This window comes from Fundulus heteroclitus, chromosome 14 (assembly GCF_011125445.2).
Source record: "Fundulus heteroclitus isolate FHET01 chromosome 14, MU-UCD_Fhet_4.1, whole genome shotgun sequence".
NCBI classification, from domain to species: domain Eukaryota; kingdom Metazoa; phylum Chordata; class Actinopteri; order Cyprinodontiformes; family Fundulidae; genus Fundulus; species Fundulus heteroclitus.
The window spans coordinates 12589903-12607882 of NC_046374.1; the positions used below are offsets into that span (position 1 = coordinate 12589903).

Here is a 17980-nt window from a genome sequence, read left to right on the forward strand (position 1 = left end):
TTCCTGGATGTTACCCAGCGAGGCCTGAGTTCCCCTCTCCCGGTTCCTGCTGGTTCTGCATTCACTCTGGTCAATCCATCTGTCAACCGTTGCCGACGAGGTTCGCTCAGGATCCCTCGCCAGTTACATCAGCCGTCCTCAGCCACCAGCCGCCTAACTCCAGCTGAGTAGAATCATAGAGTATTCCCGACGCTACTTCTTCCCGGTTAGGTCCGCCCGGCTAAATGGTAAGCAGCGCACTTCTAGCAATTCCCCTGGTTCAACTTTCAGAGTTTCTGACTTCCTCTTTCTTACAGACTCGCCAGCCTTGACGTTCTGACCCAGCCGACTCACCCGTAGTCCCGTCCTTAGATTTGCCTGTTTCTTAAAATAAACATCTTAAAACTGTGCTTTGCCTCCCGATCGTATCTGCATGTGGGCTCGTCACCTGAAAACCATGACAGAAGAAGGCTCTGGCCCCCAAAGTCCAGCGGATACGTTCGGGCGGCAGTTAGCCGCACAGCAAGAGCAGATGCAGTCGCTAGGTTTAGCCGTAAATTCAACACAGGAGCAGCTTCATAGATTAGCCGCTCAGTTTAGCCAGCTCATGGACACAGTTACTTCCGCGATGACGTCGCCTGTCACTCAAAACATTAGCACCCCGCCTCCCGTCGCTCCGAGCACTGATAATCAGCTTTGGGCTCCGCCACTTGAGGGCGCGTCACCTAGTCCGGAGAAATTCTCTGGTGACCATGGGAGTTGCGGAGGTTTCCTTTTTCAGTGTAAACTGGTGTTTAACCGATCCCCCCAGACTTTCGCCTCAGATGAGGTTAAGATATCTTATGTATTACGACTCCTAACAGGTAAGGCACTTAGTTGGGCTGAGGCTCGATTCCCTGATTGTCAGTCATTCGGGGTTACTTTTCAGGAATTCGTTACCGAGTTTAAGACTATTTTTTCGCCCGAGTTAGATTCGGCTCACCAGTCTCGTCATCTCCTTTCGTTAAGACAGCGCGGTCGACGCGTATCTGACTTCTCAGTGGAGTTTCGTACGGTTGCCGCAGCGGCGGATTGGCAACCAAGACCGTTAAAGGCAGTATTTTTTCAGGCTCTTGATGAGTCCCTTAAGGATGAATTAGCCCGGGTGGAGGAACCCGGGGATTTTGAGGATTTTGTGGCGCTAGCCATCCGGTTGGATACCCGGCTACGTAGTCGGAGCCGAGTTAGACCGAACCAAGTCATGCGATCATCCACCTCTTCCACGCTCACCCATAGGGAACCGCGGTCCGCTCCATCACCTCCCGAACCCATGCAGTTGGGCCAGGTTGGTCTAACCAATAAGGAGCGTCAACAGCGCTTCGCGGGCAACTTATGTCTATACTGTGGAGGGGAAGGTCATTTCCTTAAGGATTGTCCGGTTCGGCCAAGAGATCCAGTCCACCGTTCGTAACGGGGAGAACGGTGGACGTTAATAGTTCTAGCCCCCGAGTAGTTACTAAGGCGCCATCTCTTTCTCGCTTACATTTACCAGTGACGTTAATGTTTGATCAGGATACTTTCGATGTCTCGGCTCTAGTTGATTCCGGTTCGGACTTCAACCTAATTGACCAAACTGTAGTGGATCAGCTTCGGGTGCCGGTCGAACCTTTACCCGAGCCTCTCCGGGTGTCGTCCTTGGATGGGCAGAGTTTAACCTTAATCACCCATCGCACTCGACCTCTAGTAGTGATAGTTTCGGGTAACCACCGGGAACAACTTTCGTTTTTCGTGTTCCCTGTAAAGCGTTCACCCGTTGTTTTGGGTTTAGCCTGGTTAAGTGTCCACAGCCCGCAGTTTAACTGGGCCGAGTCCCGATTAGAATCTTGGTCTCCAGCTTGTCATTCTCGTTGCTTACAGTCCGCTCGCCCTGTATCTGTTACCCCTTCCCCTGAGACAGAATCTGGGGACGTTATTGACCTCTCGTTAGTTCCGGAGGAATACCACGATCTTCAGAGAGTGTTCAGTAAGACTCAGGCTAGTTCACTTCCCCCACATCGCCCTTACGATTGCGCTATTGACCTTTTGCCTGGGGCTCCACTACCGGTGAGTCGGCTCTACAACATCTCCAGGTCAGAACGTCAAGCGCTCGAGAAGTATATAGGGGAATCTCTAGCTACGGGGTTAATCCGTCCTTCATCCTCCCCATTGGGCGCCGGTTTTTTTTTCGTTGGAAAGAAGGATGGAACCCTTCGACCCTGTATCGATTATCGAGGGCTTAACCAAATAACCGTTAAGAACAAGTACCCGCTCCCTCTATTATCCTCAGCCCTCGAACCAGTCCAGAATGCTAAGATCTTCACTAAACTTGATCTGCGCAACACTTATCATTTGGTTCGGGTGAGACAGGGGGATGAGTGGAAGACGGCCTTTAAGACCCCGCTAGGTCACTTTGAATACTTAGTCATGCCTTTTGGTTTGTGCAATGCCCCGGCAGTTTTTCAAGCATTAGTGAACGATGTCCTTAGGGATTTTCTGAATGTTTTTGTTTTCGTCTATCTTGACGATATCCTGATTTACTCTCGTGACCTAGAACAACATAAACAACACGTCCGTCTTGTTCTCCAGCGATTATTAGAGAATCGCTTATTTGTTAAGGCCGAGAAGTGTGATTTTCACCAGTCTTCTGTTTCCTTTCTTGGTCTGATTTTAGAGGGCGGACAGGTGAAGTCTGATCCGGAAAAGATAAGGGCAGTGGTGGAATGGCCTGTTCCTGAGTCGCGCAAACAGCTCCAACGCTTTCTTGGTTTCGCTAACTTCTATCGGCGCTTTATCAGGAACTATAGTCAGGTAGCATCTCCTTTACATGCTCGCACTTCCCCCAAAGTACCTTATGTCTGGAGTCCAGAGGCCGAGGAGGCTTTCAGTAAACTTAAGGCCCGTTTTTCCCAGGCTCCCATACTAGTTCACCCCGACCCAGCCAAACAGTTTATCTTAGAGATCGATGCCTCTAATACCGGGGTGGGAGCGGTTTTGTCCCAACAGTCGGAGGTAGACTGTAAGTTGCACCCTTGTGCGTTCTTCTCCCGTCGTTTATCACCAGCAGAGCAGAACTATGATGTAGGTGATCGTGAGCTACTAGCTATTAAACTAGCGTTGGAGGAGTGGCGGCACTGGTTAGAGGGATCCGAGCAGCCCATCATAATATGGACAGATCACAAGAACCTTTCCTATCTGCAGTCAGCCCGTCGACTCAACTCTAGACAGGCCCGTTGGTCTTTGTTTTTCTCTCGATTCAACCTCACCATCACCTACAGACCCGGCTCCAGAAATGTCAAGCCTGATGCACTGTCCCGTCTGTTTACATCTTCTGAACAAGAGAGGGAGCCGGAACCGATTCTTCCTCCCACCTGTACGGTTGGAGCGCTGCATTGGGATCTGGAGGACAGAATCAGACAGGCCCAACTCTTAGACCCGGACCCAGGTACAGGGCCACCTGGGCTTAAGTACGTTCCCCAGTCTGTTCGTCCTGAGGTTCTACGTTGGAGTCATGACACGAAGTTTTCCGCCCATCCGGGCATTTTTAGAACCCAGTCCCAGGTCTCCCGGCGGTTCTGGTGGCCTTCATGGACTAAGGATGTTCGAGAATATGTTCTCGCCTGCCCCGTTTGCGCCCAGAATAAGTCTTCTACGCAGCCACCTTCCGGTTTGTTAAATCCTCTTCCCATCCCCAGACGTCCATGGTCCCACATAGCGATTGATTTCGTTACCGGTCTCCCCTTGTCCCAAGGTATGTCAACTATCTTGACGGTAGTTGATCGGTTTTCTAAATCCTGTCATCTTATTCCCATCCGCAAATTACCCAACGCACTCCAGACAGCTCAGCTTCTTATCAGACATGTGTTCAGACTTCACGGCATCCCTGTTGATATCCTCTCTGACCGGGGTCCTCAGTTTATCTCCCAGGTCTGGCGGCACTTTTGCTCTGCTCTGGGTGCCCGTTATACACTCACCTCTGGATATCATCCTCAGACTAATGGCCAAACTGAACGCATGAACCAGCAACTAGAGACTACTCTCCGCTGCCTGACGTCATCTTCACCCTCCGACTGGAACAAGTTTTTGCCCTGGGTGGAGTATGCCCTTAATTCACACATCACCTCAGCTACTGGACGTTCACCTTTTGAGGTTGCTTTGGGATATCAGCCTCCACTTCTACCCACAGAGGAACTCAGGATTCCCTTCACCTCCGTAAACGATTACATTGCTCGCTGCCAGGACATCTGGAGATCAACCATCACTGCCCTCACTCGCACCGCAGAGCGGAGCAAGAGGTTTGCCGACCAGCACCGACGACCAGCTCCTCAGTATCGCCCCGGTCAGAAGGTTTGGTTATCTTCCAGAGACGTTTTGTCCAATCCATCCGCTAAGAAGCTTGCTCCCCGGTTCACTGGTCCCTATGAGATAGAGACAGTGATTAACCCGAGCACTGTCCGTTTACGTTTGCCCCCTCACTCCCGAGTACACCCTACTTTTCATGTGTCCCAGATCAAGCCCGTTTTGGACAGCAACTTGTGCCCTCCTTCCGGACCCCCTCCACCCTCCCAGGACAGTCAGAACCCTCGGGTTCTCAGGGTTGTGGATGCCCGTCGGCGAGGTAGGGGTCACCAATACCTCGTCGACTGGGAGGGTTGTAGCTCTGAGGAGCGCTCGTGGGTTTCCGCAGCTACTATCTTGAATAAGGACTTGATTTCAGATTTTTGGGCTACTCAGCCCAGCACCTCTTCGTCTGGGCCGCCAGGAGGCGGCCGTTGAGGGGGGGGTAGTGTCAGGATTCTCTGTGCTGCTCTACTCTAACTCTATTCCACAGGTGTGTCTGGTTGGCTGAGGAGGCGTGGCCCACACCTGCAGCTCGTTGCAGGCGGCTTCCTCTGGCTTCTTAAGCAGAGCGCTGACAGATGGAAGACGCCAGAGCCTTAACCAGTCGTGGTACGACGTGGCCTCTGTCCCTACGCTCGGACACCAGCTTGTGAGTTTTTGCTCTTCGTTTTTTGACTAATTTTTGGATCTCTGTTTGCCTCAGATTTTTGTGCTTGGATGCACTCACCCGTCTTGACGTCTCGTTCCGAAGAAACAGACCAGCAGAACCGCCTGCTCAGATTTTGCTCTGGCGCTCCCCTCATACTTCCTGGATGTTACCCAGCGAGGCCTGAGTTCCCCTCTCCCGGTTCCTGCTGGTTCTGCATTCACTCTGGTCAATCCATCTGTCAACCGTTGCCGACGAGGTTCGCTCAGGATCCCTCGCCAGTTACATCAGCCGTCCTCAGCCACCAGCCGCCTAACTCCAGCTGAGTAGAATCATAGAGTATTCCCGACGCTACTTCTTCCCGGTTAGGTCCGCCCGGCTAAATGGTAAGCAGCGCACTTCTAGCAATTCCCCTGGTTCAACTTTCAGAGTTTCTGACTTCCTCTTTCTTACAGACTCGCCAGCCTTGACGTTCTGACCCAGCCGACTCACCCGTAGTCCCGTCCTTAGATTTGCCTGTTTCTTAAAATAAACATCTTAAAACTGTGCTTTGCCTCCCGATCGTATCTGCATGTGGGCTCGTCACCTGAAAACCATGACAGAAGAAGGCTCTGGCCCCCAAAGTCCAGCGGATACGTTCGGGCGGCAGTTAGCCGCACAGCAAGAGCAGATGCAGTCGCTAGGTTTAGCTGTAAATTCAACACAGGAGCAGCTTCATAGATTAGCCGCTCAGTTTAGCCAGCTCATGGACACAGTTACTTCCGCGATGACGTCGCCTGTCACTCAAAACATTAGCACCCCGCCTCCCGTCGCTCCGAGCACTGATAATCAGCTTTGGGCTCCGCCACTTGAGGGCGCGTCACCTAGTCCGGAGAAATTCTCTGGTGACCATGGGAGTTGCGGAGGTTTCCTTTTTCAGTGTAAACTGGTGTTTAACCGATCCCCCCAGACTTTCGCCTCAGATGAGGTTAAGATATCTTATGTATTACGACTCCTAACAGGTAAGGCACTTAGTTGGGCTGAGGCTCGATTCCCTGATTGTCAGTCATTCGGGGTTACTTTTCAGGAATTCGTTACCGAGTTTAAGACTATTTTTTCGCCCGAGTTAGATTCGGCTCACCAGTCTCGTCATCTCCTTTCGTTAAGACAGCGCGGTCGACGCGTATCTGACTTCTCAGTGGAGTTTCGTACGGTTGCCGCAGCGGCGGATTGGCAACCAAGACCGTTAAAGGCAGTATTTTTTCAGGCTCTTGATGAGTCCCTTAAGGATGAATTAGCCCGGGTGGAGGAACCCGGGGATTTTGAGGATTTTGTGGCGCTAGCCATCCGGTTGGATACCCGGCTACGTAGTCGGAGCCGAGTTAGACCGAACCAAGTCATGCGATCATCCACCTCTTCCACGCTCACCCATAGGGAACCGCGGTCCGCTCCATCACCTCCCGAACCCATGCAGTTGGGCCAGGTTGGTCTAACCAATAAGGAGCGTCAACAGCGCTTCGCGGGCAACTTATGTCTATACTGTGGAGGGGAAGGTCATTTCCTTAAGGATTGTCCGGTTCGGCCAAGAGATCCAGTCCACCGTTCGTAACGGGGAGAACGGTGGACGTTAATAGTTCTAGCCCCCGAGTAGTTACTAAGGCGCCATCTCTTTCTCGCTTACATTTACCAGTGACGTTAATGTTTGATCAGGATACTTTCGATGTCTCGGCTCTAGTTGATTCCGGTTCGGACTTCAACCTAATTGACCAAACTGTAGTGGATCAGCTTCGGGTGCCGGTCGAACCTTTACCCGAGCCTCTCCGGGTGTCGTCCTTGGATGGGCAGAGTTTAACCTTAATCACCCATCGCACTCGACCTCTAGTAGTGATAGTTTCGGGTAACCACCGGGAACAACTTTCGTTTTTCGTGTTCCCTGTAAAGCGTTCACCCGTTGTTTTGGGTTTAGCCTGGTTAAGTGTCCACAGCCCGCAGTTTAACTGGGCCGAGTCCCGATTAGAATCTTGGTCTCCAGCTTGTCATTCTCGTTGCTTACAGTCCGCTCGCCCTGTATCTGTTACCCCTTCCCCTGAGACAGAATCTGGGGACGTTATTGACCTCTCGTTAGTTCCGGAGGAATACCACGATCTTCAGAGAGTGTTCAGTAAGACTCAGGCTAGTTCACTTCCCCCACATCGCCCTTACGATTGCGCTATTGACCTTTTGCCTGGGGCTCCACTACCGGTGAGTCGGCTCTACAACATCTCCAGGTCAGAACGTCAAGCGCTCGAGAAGTATATAGGGGAATCTCTAGCTACGGGGTTAATCCGTCCTTCATCCTCCCCATTGGGCGCCGGTTTTTTTTTCGTTGGAAAGAAGGATGGAACCCTTCGACCCTGTATCGATTATCGAGGGCTTAACCAAATAACCGTTAAGAACAAGTACCCGCTCCCTCTATTATCCTCAGCCCTCGAACCAGTCCAGAATGCTAAGATCTTCACTAAACTTGATCTGCGCAACACTTATCATTTGGTTCGGGTGAGACAGGGGGATGAGTGGAAGACGGCCTTTAAGACCCCGCTAGGTCACTTTGAATACTTAGTCATGCCTTTTGGTTTGTGCAATGCCCCGGCAGTTTTTCAAGCATTAGTGAACGATGTCCTTAGGGATTTTCTGAATGTTTTTGTTTTCGTCTATCTTGACGATATCCTGATTTACTCTCGTGACCTAGAACAACATAAACAACACGTCCGTCTTGTTCTCCAGCGATTATTAGAGAATCGCTTATTTGTTAAGGCCGAGAAGTGTGATTTTCACCAGTCTTCTGTTTCCTTTCTTGGTCTGATTTTAGAGGGCGGACAGGTGAAGTCTGATCCGGAAAAGATAAGGGCAGTGGTGGAATGGCCTGTTCCTGAGTCGCGCAAACAGCTCCAACGCTTTCTTGGTTTCGCTAACTTCTATCGGCGCTTTATCAGGAACTATAGTCAGGTAGCATCTCCTTTACATGCTCTCACTTCCCCCAAAGTACCTTATGTCTGGAGTCCAGAGGCCGAGGAGGCTTTCAGTAAACTTAAGGCCCGTTTTTCCCAGGCTCCCATACTAGTTCACCCCGACCCAGCCAAACAGTTTATCTTAGAGATCGATGCCTCTAATACCGGGGTGGGAGCGGTTTTGTCCCAACAGTCGGAGGTAGACTGTAAGTTGCACCCTTGTGCGTTCTTCTCCCGTCGTTTATCACCAGCAGAGCAGAACTATGATGTAGGTGATCGTGAGCTACTAGCTATTAAACTAGCGTTGGAGGAGTGGCGGCACTGGTTAGAGGGATCCGAGCAGCCCATCATAATATGGACAGATCACAAGAACCTTTCCTATCTGCAGTCAGCCCGTCGACTCAACTCTAGACAGGCCCGTTGGTCTTTGTTTTTCTCTCGATTCAACCTCACCATCACCTACAGACCCGGCTCCAGAAATGTCAAGCCTGATGCACTGTCCCGTCTGTTTACATCTTCTGAACAAGAGAGGGAGCCGGAACCGATTCTTCCTCCCACCTGTACGGTTGGAGCGCTGCATTGGGATCTGGAGGACAGAATCAGACAGGCCCAACTCTTAGACCCGGACCCAGGTACAGGGCCACCTGGGCTTAAGTACGTTCCCCAGTCTGTTCGTCCTGAGGTTCTACGTTGGAGTCATGACACGAAGTTTTCCGCCCATCCGGGCATTTTTAGAACCCAGTCCCAGGTCTCCCGGCGGTTCTGGTGGCCTTCATGGACTAAGGATGTTCGAGAATATGTTCTCGCCTGCCCCGTTTGCGCCCAGAATAAGTCTTCTACGCAGCCACCTTCCGGTTTGTTAAATCCTCTTCCCATCCCCAGACGTCCATGGTCCCACATAGCGATTGATTTCGTTACCGGTCTCCCCTTGTCCCAAGGTATGTCAACTATCTTGACGGTAGTTGATCGGTTTTCTAAATCCTGTCATCTTATTCCCATCCGCAAATTACCCAACGCACTCCAGACAGCTCAGCTTCTTATCAGACATGTGTTCAGACTTCACGGCATCCCTGTTGATATCCTCTCTGACCGGGGTCCTCAGTTTATCTCCCAGGTCTGGCGGCACTTTTGCTCTGCTCTGGGTGCCCGTTATACACTCACCTCTGGATATCATCCTCAGACTAATGGCCAAACTGAACGCATGAACCAGCAACTAGAGACTACTCTCCGCTGCCTGACGTCATCTTCACCCTCCGACTGGAACAAGTTTTTGCCCTGGGTGGAGTATGCCCTTAATTCACACATCACCTCAGCTACTGGACGTTCACCTTTTGAGGTTGCTTTGGGATATCAGCCTCCACTTCTACCCACAGAGGAACTCAGGATTCCCTTCACCTCCGTAAACGATTACATTGCTCGCTGCCAGGACATCTGGAGATCAACCATCACTGCCCTCACTCGCACCGCAGAGCGGAGCAAGAGGTTTGCCGACCAGCACCGACGACCAGCTCCTCAGTATCGCCCCGGTCAGAAGGTTTGGTTATCTTCCAGAGACGTTTTGTCCAATCCATCCGCTAAGAAGCTTGCTCCCCGGTTCACTGGTCCCTATGAGATAGAGACAGTGATTAACCCGAGCACTGTCCGTTTACGTTTGCCCCCTCACTCCCGAGTACACCCTACTTTTCATGTGTCCCAGATCAAGCCCGTTTTGGACAGCAACTTGTGCCCTCCTTCCGGACCCCCTCCACCCTCCCAGGACAGTCAGAACCCTCGGGTTCTCAGGGTTGTGGATGCCCGTCGGCGAGGTAGGGGTCACCAATACCTCGTCGACTGGGAGGGTTGTAGCTCTGAGGAGCGCTCGTGGGTTTCCGCAGCTACTATCTTGAATAAGGACTTGATTTCAGATTTTTGGGCTACTCAGCCCAGCACCTCTTCGTCTGGGCCGCCAGGAGGCGGCCGTTGAGGGGGGGGGTAGTGTCAGGATTCTCTGTGCTGCTCTACTCTAACTCTATTCCACAGGTGTGTCTGGTTGGCTGAGGAGGCGTGGCCCACACCTGCAGCTCGTTGCAGGCGGCTTCCTCTGGCTTCTTAAGCAGAGCGCTGACAGATGGAAGACGCCAGAGCCTTAACCAGTCGTGGTACGACGTGGCCTCTGTCCCTACGCTCGGACACCAGCTTGTGAGTTTTTGCTCTTCGTTTTTTGACTAATTTTTGGATCTCTGTTTGCCTCAGATTTTTGTGCTTGGATGCACTCACCCGTCTTGACGTCTCGTTCCGAAGAAACAGACCAGCAGAACCGCCTGCTCAGATTTTGCTCTGGCGCTCCCCTCATACTTCCTGGATGTTACCCAGCGAGGCCTGAGTTCCCCTCTCCCGGTTCCTGCTGGTTCTGCATTCACTCTGGTCAATCCATCTGTCAACCGTTGCCGACGAGGTTCGCTCAGGATCCCTCGCCAGTTACATCAGCCGTCCTCAGCCACCAGCCGCCTAACTCCAGCTGAGTAGAATCATAGAGTATTCCCGACGCTACTTCTTCCCGGTTAGGTCCGCCCGGCTAAATGGTAAGCAGCGCACTTCTAGCAATTCCCCTGGTTCAACTTTCAGAGTTTCTGACTTCCTCTTTCTTACAGACTCGCCAGCCTTGACGTTCTGACCCAGCCGACTCACCCGTAGTCCCGTCCTTAGATTTGCCTGTTTCTTAAAATAAACATCTTAAAACTGTGCTTTGCCTCCCGATCGTATCTGCATGTGGGCTCGTCACCTGAAAACCATGACAGAAGAAGGCTCTGGCCCCCAAAGTCCAGCGGATACGTTCGGGCGGCAGTTAGCCGCACAGCAAGAGCAGATGCAGTCGCTAGGTTTAGCCGTAAATTCAACACAGGAGCAGCTTCATAGATTAGCCGCTCAGTTTAGCCAGCTCATGGACACAGTTACTTCCGCGATGACGTCGCCTGTCACTCAAAACATTAGCACCCCGCCTCCCGTCGCTCCGAGCACTGATAATCAGCTTTGGGCTCCGCCACTTGAGGGCGCGTCACCTAGTCCGGAGAAATTCTCTGGTGACCATGGGAGTTGCGGAGGTTTCCTTTTTCAGTGTAAACTGGTGTTTAACCGATCCCCCCAGACTTTCGCCTCAGATGAGGTTAAGATATCTTATGTATTACGACTCCTAACAGGTAAGGCACTTAGTTGGGCTGAGGCTCGATTCCCTGATTGTCAGTCATTCGGGGTTACTTTTCAGGAATTCGTTACCGAGTTTAAGACTATTTTTTCGCCCGAGTTAGATTCGGCTCACCAGTCTCGTCATCTCCTTTCGTTAAGACAGCGCGGTCGACGCGTATCTGACTTCTCAGTGGAGTTTCGTACGGTTGCCGCAGCGGCGGATTGGCAACCAAGACCGTTAAAGGCAGTATTTTTTCAGGCTCTTGATGAGTCCCTTAAGGATGAATTAGCCCGGGTGGAGGAACCCGGGGATTTTGAGGATTTTGTGGCGCTAGCCATCCGGTTGGATACCCGGCTACGTAGTCGGAGCCGAGTTAGACCGAACCAAGTCATGCGATCATCCACCTCTTCCACGCTCACCCATAGGGAACCGCGGTCCGCTCCATCACCTCCCGAACCCATGCAGTTGGGCCAGGTTGGTCTAACCAATAAGGAGCGTCAACAGCGCTTCGCGGGCAACTTATGTCTATACTGTGGAGGGGAAGGTCATTTCCTTAAGGATTGTCCGGTTCGGCCAAGAGATCCAGTCCACCGTTCGTAACGGGGAGAACGGTGGACGTTAATAGTTCTAGCCCCCGAGTAGTTACTAAGGCGCCATCTCTTTCTCGCTTACATTTACCAGTGACGTTAATGTTTGATCAGGATACTTTCGATGTCTCGGCTCTAGTTGATTCCGGTTCGGACTTCAACCTAATTGACCAAACTGTAGTGGATCAGCTTCGGGTGCCGGTCGAACCTTTACCCGAGCCTCTCCGGGTGTCGTCCTTGGATGGGCAGAGTTTAACCTTAATCACCCATCGCACTCGACCTCTAGTAGTGATAGTTTCGGGTAACCACCGGGAACAACTTTCGTTTTTCGTGTTCCCTGTAAAGCGTTCACCCGTTGTTTTGGGTTTAGCCTGGTTAAGTGTCCACAGCCCGCAGTTTAACTGGGCCGAGTCCCGATTAGAATCTTGGTCTCCAGCTTGTCATTCTCGTTGCTTACAGTCCGCTCGCCCTGTATCTGTTACCCCTTCCCCTGAGACAGAATCTGGGGACGTTATTGACCTCTCGTTAGTTCCGGAGGAATACCACGATCTTCAGAGAGTGTTCAGTAAGACTCAGGCTAGTTCACTTCCCCCACATCGCCCTTACGATTGCGCTATTGACCTTTTGCCTGGGGCTCCACTACCGGTGAGTCGGCTCTACAACATCTCCAGGTCAGAACGTCAAGCGCTCGAGAAGTATATAGGGGAATCTCTAGCTACGGGGTTAATCCGTCCTTCATCCTCCCCATTGGGCGCCGGTTTTTTTTTTCGTTGGAAAGAAGGATGGAACCCTTCGACCCTGTATCGATTATCGAGGGCTTAACCAAATAACCGTTAAGAACAAGTACCCGCTCCCTCTATTATCCTCAGCCCTCGAACCAGTCCAGAATGCTAAGATCTTCACTAAACTTGATCTGCGCAACACTTATCATTTGGTTCGGGTGAGACAGGGGGATGAGTGGAAGACGGCCTTTAAGACCCCGCTAGGTCACTTTGAATACTTAGTCATGCCTTTTGGTTTGTGCAATGCCCCGGCAGTTTTTCAAGCATTAGTGAACGATGTCCTTAGGGATTTTCTGAATGTTTTTGTTTTCGTCTATCTTGACGATATCCTGATTTACTCTCGTGACCTAGAACAACATAAACAACACGTCCGTCTTGTTCTCCAGCGATTATTAGAGAATCGCTTATTTGTTAAGGCCGAGAAGTGTGATTTTCACCAGTCTTCTGTTTCCTTTCTTGGTCTGATTTTAGAGGGCGGACAGGTGAAGTCTGATCCGGAAAAGATAAGGGCAGTGGTGGAATGGCCTGTTCCTGAGTCGCGCAAACAGCTCCAACGCTTTCTTGGTTTCGCTAACTTCTATCGGCGCTTTATCAGGAACTATAGTCAGGTAGCATCTCCTTTACATGCTCTCACTTCCCCCAAAGTACCTTATGTCTGGAGTCCAGAGGCCGAGGAGGCTTTCAGTAAACTTAAGGCCCGTTTTTCCCAGGCTCCCATACTAGTTCACCCCGACCCAGCCAAACAGTTTATCTTAGAGATCGATGCCTCTAATACCGGGGTGGGAGCGGTTTTGTCCCAACAGTCGGAGGTAGACTGTAAGTTGCACCCTTGTGCGTTCTTCTCCCGTCGTTTATCACCAGCAGAGCAGAACTATGATGTAGGTGATCGTGAGCTACTAGCTATTAAACTAGCGTTGGAGGAGTGGCGGCACTGGTTAGAGGGATCCGAGCAGCCCATCATAATATGGACAGATCACAAGAACCTTTCCTATCTGCAGTCAGCCCGTCGACTCAACTCTAGACAGGCCCGTTGGTCTTTGTTTTTCTCTCGATTCAACCTCACCATCACCTACAGACCCGGCTCCAGAAATGTCAAGCCTGATGCACTGTCCCGTCTGTTTACATCTTCTGAACAAGAGAGGGAGCCGGAACCGATTCTTCCTCCCACCTGTACGGTTGGAGCGCTGCATTGGGATCTGGAGGACAGAATCAGACAGGCCCAACTCTTAGACCCGGACCCAGGTACAGGGCCACCTGGGCTTAAGTACGTTCCCCAGTCTGTTCGTCCTGAGGTTCTACGTTGGAGTCATGACACGAAGTTTTCCGCCCATCCGGGCATTTTTAGAACCCAGTCCCAGGTCTCCCGGCGGTTCTGGTGGCCTTCATGGACTAAGGATGTTCGAGAATATGTTCTCGCCTGCCCCGTTTGCGCCCAGAATAAGTCTTCTACGCAGCCACCTTCCGGTTTGTTAAATCCTCTTCCCATCCCCAGACGTCCATGGTCCCACATAGCGATTGATTTCGTTACCGGTCTCCCCTTGTCCCAAGGTATGTCAACTATCTTGACGGTAGTTGATCGGTTTTCTAAATCCTGTCATCTTATTCCCATCCGCAAATTACCCAACGCACTCCAGACAGCTCAGCTTCTTATCAGACATGTGTTCAGACTTCACGGCATCCCTGTTGATATCCTCTCTGACCGGGGTCCTCAGTTTATCTCCCAGGTCTGGCGGCACTTTTGCTCTGCTCTGGGTGCCCGTTATACACTCACCTCTGGATATCATCCTCAGACTAATGGCCAAACTGAACGCATGAACCAGCAACTAGAGACTACTCTCCGCTGCCTGACGTCATCTTCACCCTCCGACTGGAACAAGTTTTTGCCCTGGGTGGAGTATGCCCTTAATTCACACATCACCTCAGCTACTGGACGTTCACCTTTTGAGGTTGCTTTGGGATATCAGCCTCCACTTCTACCCACAGAGGAACTCAGGATTCCCTTCACCTCCGTAAACGATTACATTGCTCGCTGCCAGGACATCTGGAGATCAACCATCACTGCCCTCACTCGCACCGCAGAGCGGAGCAAGAGGTTTGCCGACCAGCACCGACGACCAGCTCCTCAGTATCGCCCCGGTCAGAAGGTTTGGTTATCTTCCAGAGACGTTTTGTCCAATCCATCCGCTAAGAAGCTTGCTCCCCGGTTCACTGGTCCCTATGAGATAGAGACAGTGATTAACCCGAGCACTGTCCGTTTACGTTTGCCCCCTCACTCCCGAGTACACCCTACTTTTCATGTGTCCCAGATCAAGCCCGTTTTGGACAGCAACTTGTGCCCTCCTTCCGGACCCCCTCCACCCTCCCAGGACAGTCAGAACCCTCGGGTTCTCAGGGTTGTGGATGCCCGTCGGCGAGGTAGGGGTCACCAATACCTCGTCGACTGGGAGGGTTGTAGCTCTGAGGAGCGCTCGTGGGTTTCCGCAGCTACTATCTTGAATAAGGACTTGATTTCAGATTTTTGGGCTACTCAGCCCAGCACCTCTTCGTCTGGGCCGCCAGGAGGCGGCCGTTGAGGGGGGGGTAGTGTCAGGATTCTCTGTGCTGCTCTACTCTAACTCTATTCCACAGGTGTGTCTGGTTGGCTGAGGAGGCGTGGCCCACACCTGCAGCTCGTTGCAGGCGGCTTCCTCTGGCTTCTTAAGCAGAGCGCTGACAGATGGAAGACGCCAGAGCCTTAACCAGTCGTGGTACGACGTGGCCTCTGTCCCTACGCTCGGACACCAGCTTGTGAGTTTTTGCTCTTCGTTTTTTGACTAATTTTTGGATCTCTGTTTGCCTCAGATTTTTGTGCTTGGATGCACTCACCCGTCTTGACGTCTCGTTCCGAAGAAACAGACCAGCAGAACCGCCTGCTCAGATTTTGCTCTGGCGCTCCCCTCATACTTCCTGGATGTTACCCAGCGAGGCCTGAGTTCCCCTCTCCCGGTTCCTGCTGGTTCTGCATTCACTCTGGTCAATCCATCTGTCAACCGTTGCCGACGAGGTTCGCTCAGGATCCCTCGCCAGTTACATCAGCCGTCCTCAGCCACCAGCCGCCTAACTCCAGCTGAGTAGAATCATAGAGTATTCCCGACGCTACTTCTTCCCGGTTAGGTCCGCCCGGCTAAATGGTAAGCAGCGCACTTCTAGCAATTCCCCTGGTTCAACTTTCAGAGTTTCTGACTTCCTCTTTCTTACAGACTCGCCAGCCTTGACGTTCTGACCCAGCCGACTCACCCGTAGTCCCGTCCTTAGATTTGCCTGTTTCTTAAAATAAACATCTTAAAACTGTGCTTTGCCTCCCGATCGTATCTGCATGTGGGCTCGTCACCTGAAAACCATGACAGTTTGAGGTCCTGAATATTTAATTGCAATATATATATATATATATATATATATATATATATATATATATATATATATATATATATATATATATATATATATATATATATATATATGTATATATGTATATATGTATATATGTATATATATATATATTCCCCATTTCTGCAGTCTGTCAGCAGAAACTCCTCTGTTGTATCTGAATTATTTTAAGTAATGATTATTAATTAACTGTTTTTGTTTTGACACAATCCAGACTTAATGGTCTCCTACTGCTGCTTTTTCTTGCTTCCGGTTAGAGTTAAAATGAAATTATTAAGAATTATTATGAATGAACAAAATGTTACTGCCTGCTAAAAACAGAGCCCAGGGTCAGAATAAACAACTTATTTGCAAAAACAACACATCTCACTCTAGAGAAAAGGTAAATACGTCATTTTAAAGTTGTTGCCTTCAGATCATAGACAGCAGGCGGTGCTGAAGAGACAAAACTAGTGAATCTTTGCAAAGAGGAACAAACATTGGTTCTCCTTAAGTTTCCACTCATCTAAAGGTTCAGATTTAGACATCTAAACATGGTAACTCCTACTGATGACAGAAGACACTAGGCAACCATTATTACTCACATTGAACATTAAACAAGACTGTTGCTGACTTTACCATTTACTGGTGCAACTAAGTATTTACCCTTTACAGCGCCGGCTCTCCTTCCTGGTTCAGTCTGAGCTGCTGAGATGATCAGATGGAAAAAGAAAACTCATATAATTATAGTAAATTGGACTAAAATATTTTTTATCCAATTAAAACGAATGCACGCAGTTGTTCAATCAATCTGATTATCTTACAAAAAAACTGATATGACGTTTGTATTGAAAAAAAATGTAAAAGTTAAATCATATAATTAAAAGAATCTGAAGAAACTATCTTCTCACCATTAGCATGATCATAGATGAGAGCACTGAGCACTACAATGAAGAATAACAGCTGATCAGATATCGCACTGACAGAGAAACTAAATAACAAATACATTTTTATAACAGATAAAACTGTTGTTAAAAACTCAAGGTAGGTTGGCAAAATCAAAAAAGAACCAACACCAAAAAGCAGCTATATGGTAACACCGAAGTAACAGACGACTAAAGATTTAATCACAGAAACACACAGATCTCCTGTCTTAAAGATGGCTGAAAAACAAATGAAAAGGTGATAAACTCTGGTTCCAACATGCAGAAACATTTTGATCATTGAACAGAAACCCTGTGATGAACTTACAGAAAAAGGCCAGCATACAGAGCAGAGCGTTCTCCATCCTCACATCCAGACCTGCTGCACAGCTCATCACAAAGGCTTCTGCTTTTTTCTAACTATAAATATGGGGAAATTACATCTACCACACATACATGATGCCAGCATGTTTGATACTTCTCAGTTTAGTCTGTGTGTTTCCTTCCTTTACTCACTAACCTCCCACCACAGCAGCAGGTTTGACTGCAGTCGTTGGTAGACAGGTTTATATTCGGGGAAGTGAAGTATTATAGCCATTTCCGCATAAGCAGTTGTGGAATAAAGATTTTCGAAAGATAGTTTTCCTCTTTCTAAATCTTTTAAGTAATTTTTGAGTGGCGTTCCTACCTTTTTTCGGTCCTCACTTTTTTCTGGGATAGGTGTTTAGGTTTAGGGCTAAGGTGTTAATTAGGTTTAGGTAAGGTATAAACCAGTAAAGGTTGGGCTAGGCTATAGAAATGCATGTACATGAATGGAAGTCAAGTTTACATCGTTGCTATGTAAATTAAACGTGTGTGTGTGAGCATATTCGTTGTAATAAATGTGTCTGTGGTGAGAGGGTGTACATGGGTGAGTTTGTTACATTGCGGTGGACAGTTGTAAGAGACAGCTGGTGAAAATAGAAGAACGCCTACAACACTCAGGAAGCACTTAGGACTGGTGGTCATGGCGCTAGAGAACTGCTGTAGCAGTCCTACGCAGACAGACACAAGGTGTTACCTCAGGACTGCCATACATGGGTTGTCAGTGAAGCGCTGGACCAGCAGCCTCCAGGCCGAAGAAACCCAGGGGGAGACGTGGGGCACAGAGTACCCCAACCTACCCACAGTGTC

General features: G+C 50.0%; 1 protein-coding gene across 1 annotated transcript in view; it reads right to left on the reverse strand.

The window, feature by feature from the left end:
• The window catches only part of LOC118565919 (Fc receptor-like protein 5), a 69311-nt gene that overhangs the window by 10939 nt on the left and 40392 nt on the right, over nucleotides 1-17980 (reverse strand). Inside the window, exons 2-3 of the mRNA XM_036147002.1 lie at nucleotides 16796-16828; nucleotides 16551-16592 (exon numbers count right to left, since the gene is read on the reverse strand). Of these exons, the coding sequence (XP_036002895.1) occupies nucleotides 16551-16592; nucleotides 16796-16828 (75 nt within the window). The remainder of the gene's footprint in view (nucleotides 1-16550; nucleotides 16593-16795; nucleotides 16829-17980) is intronic.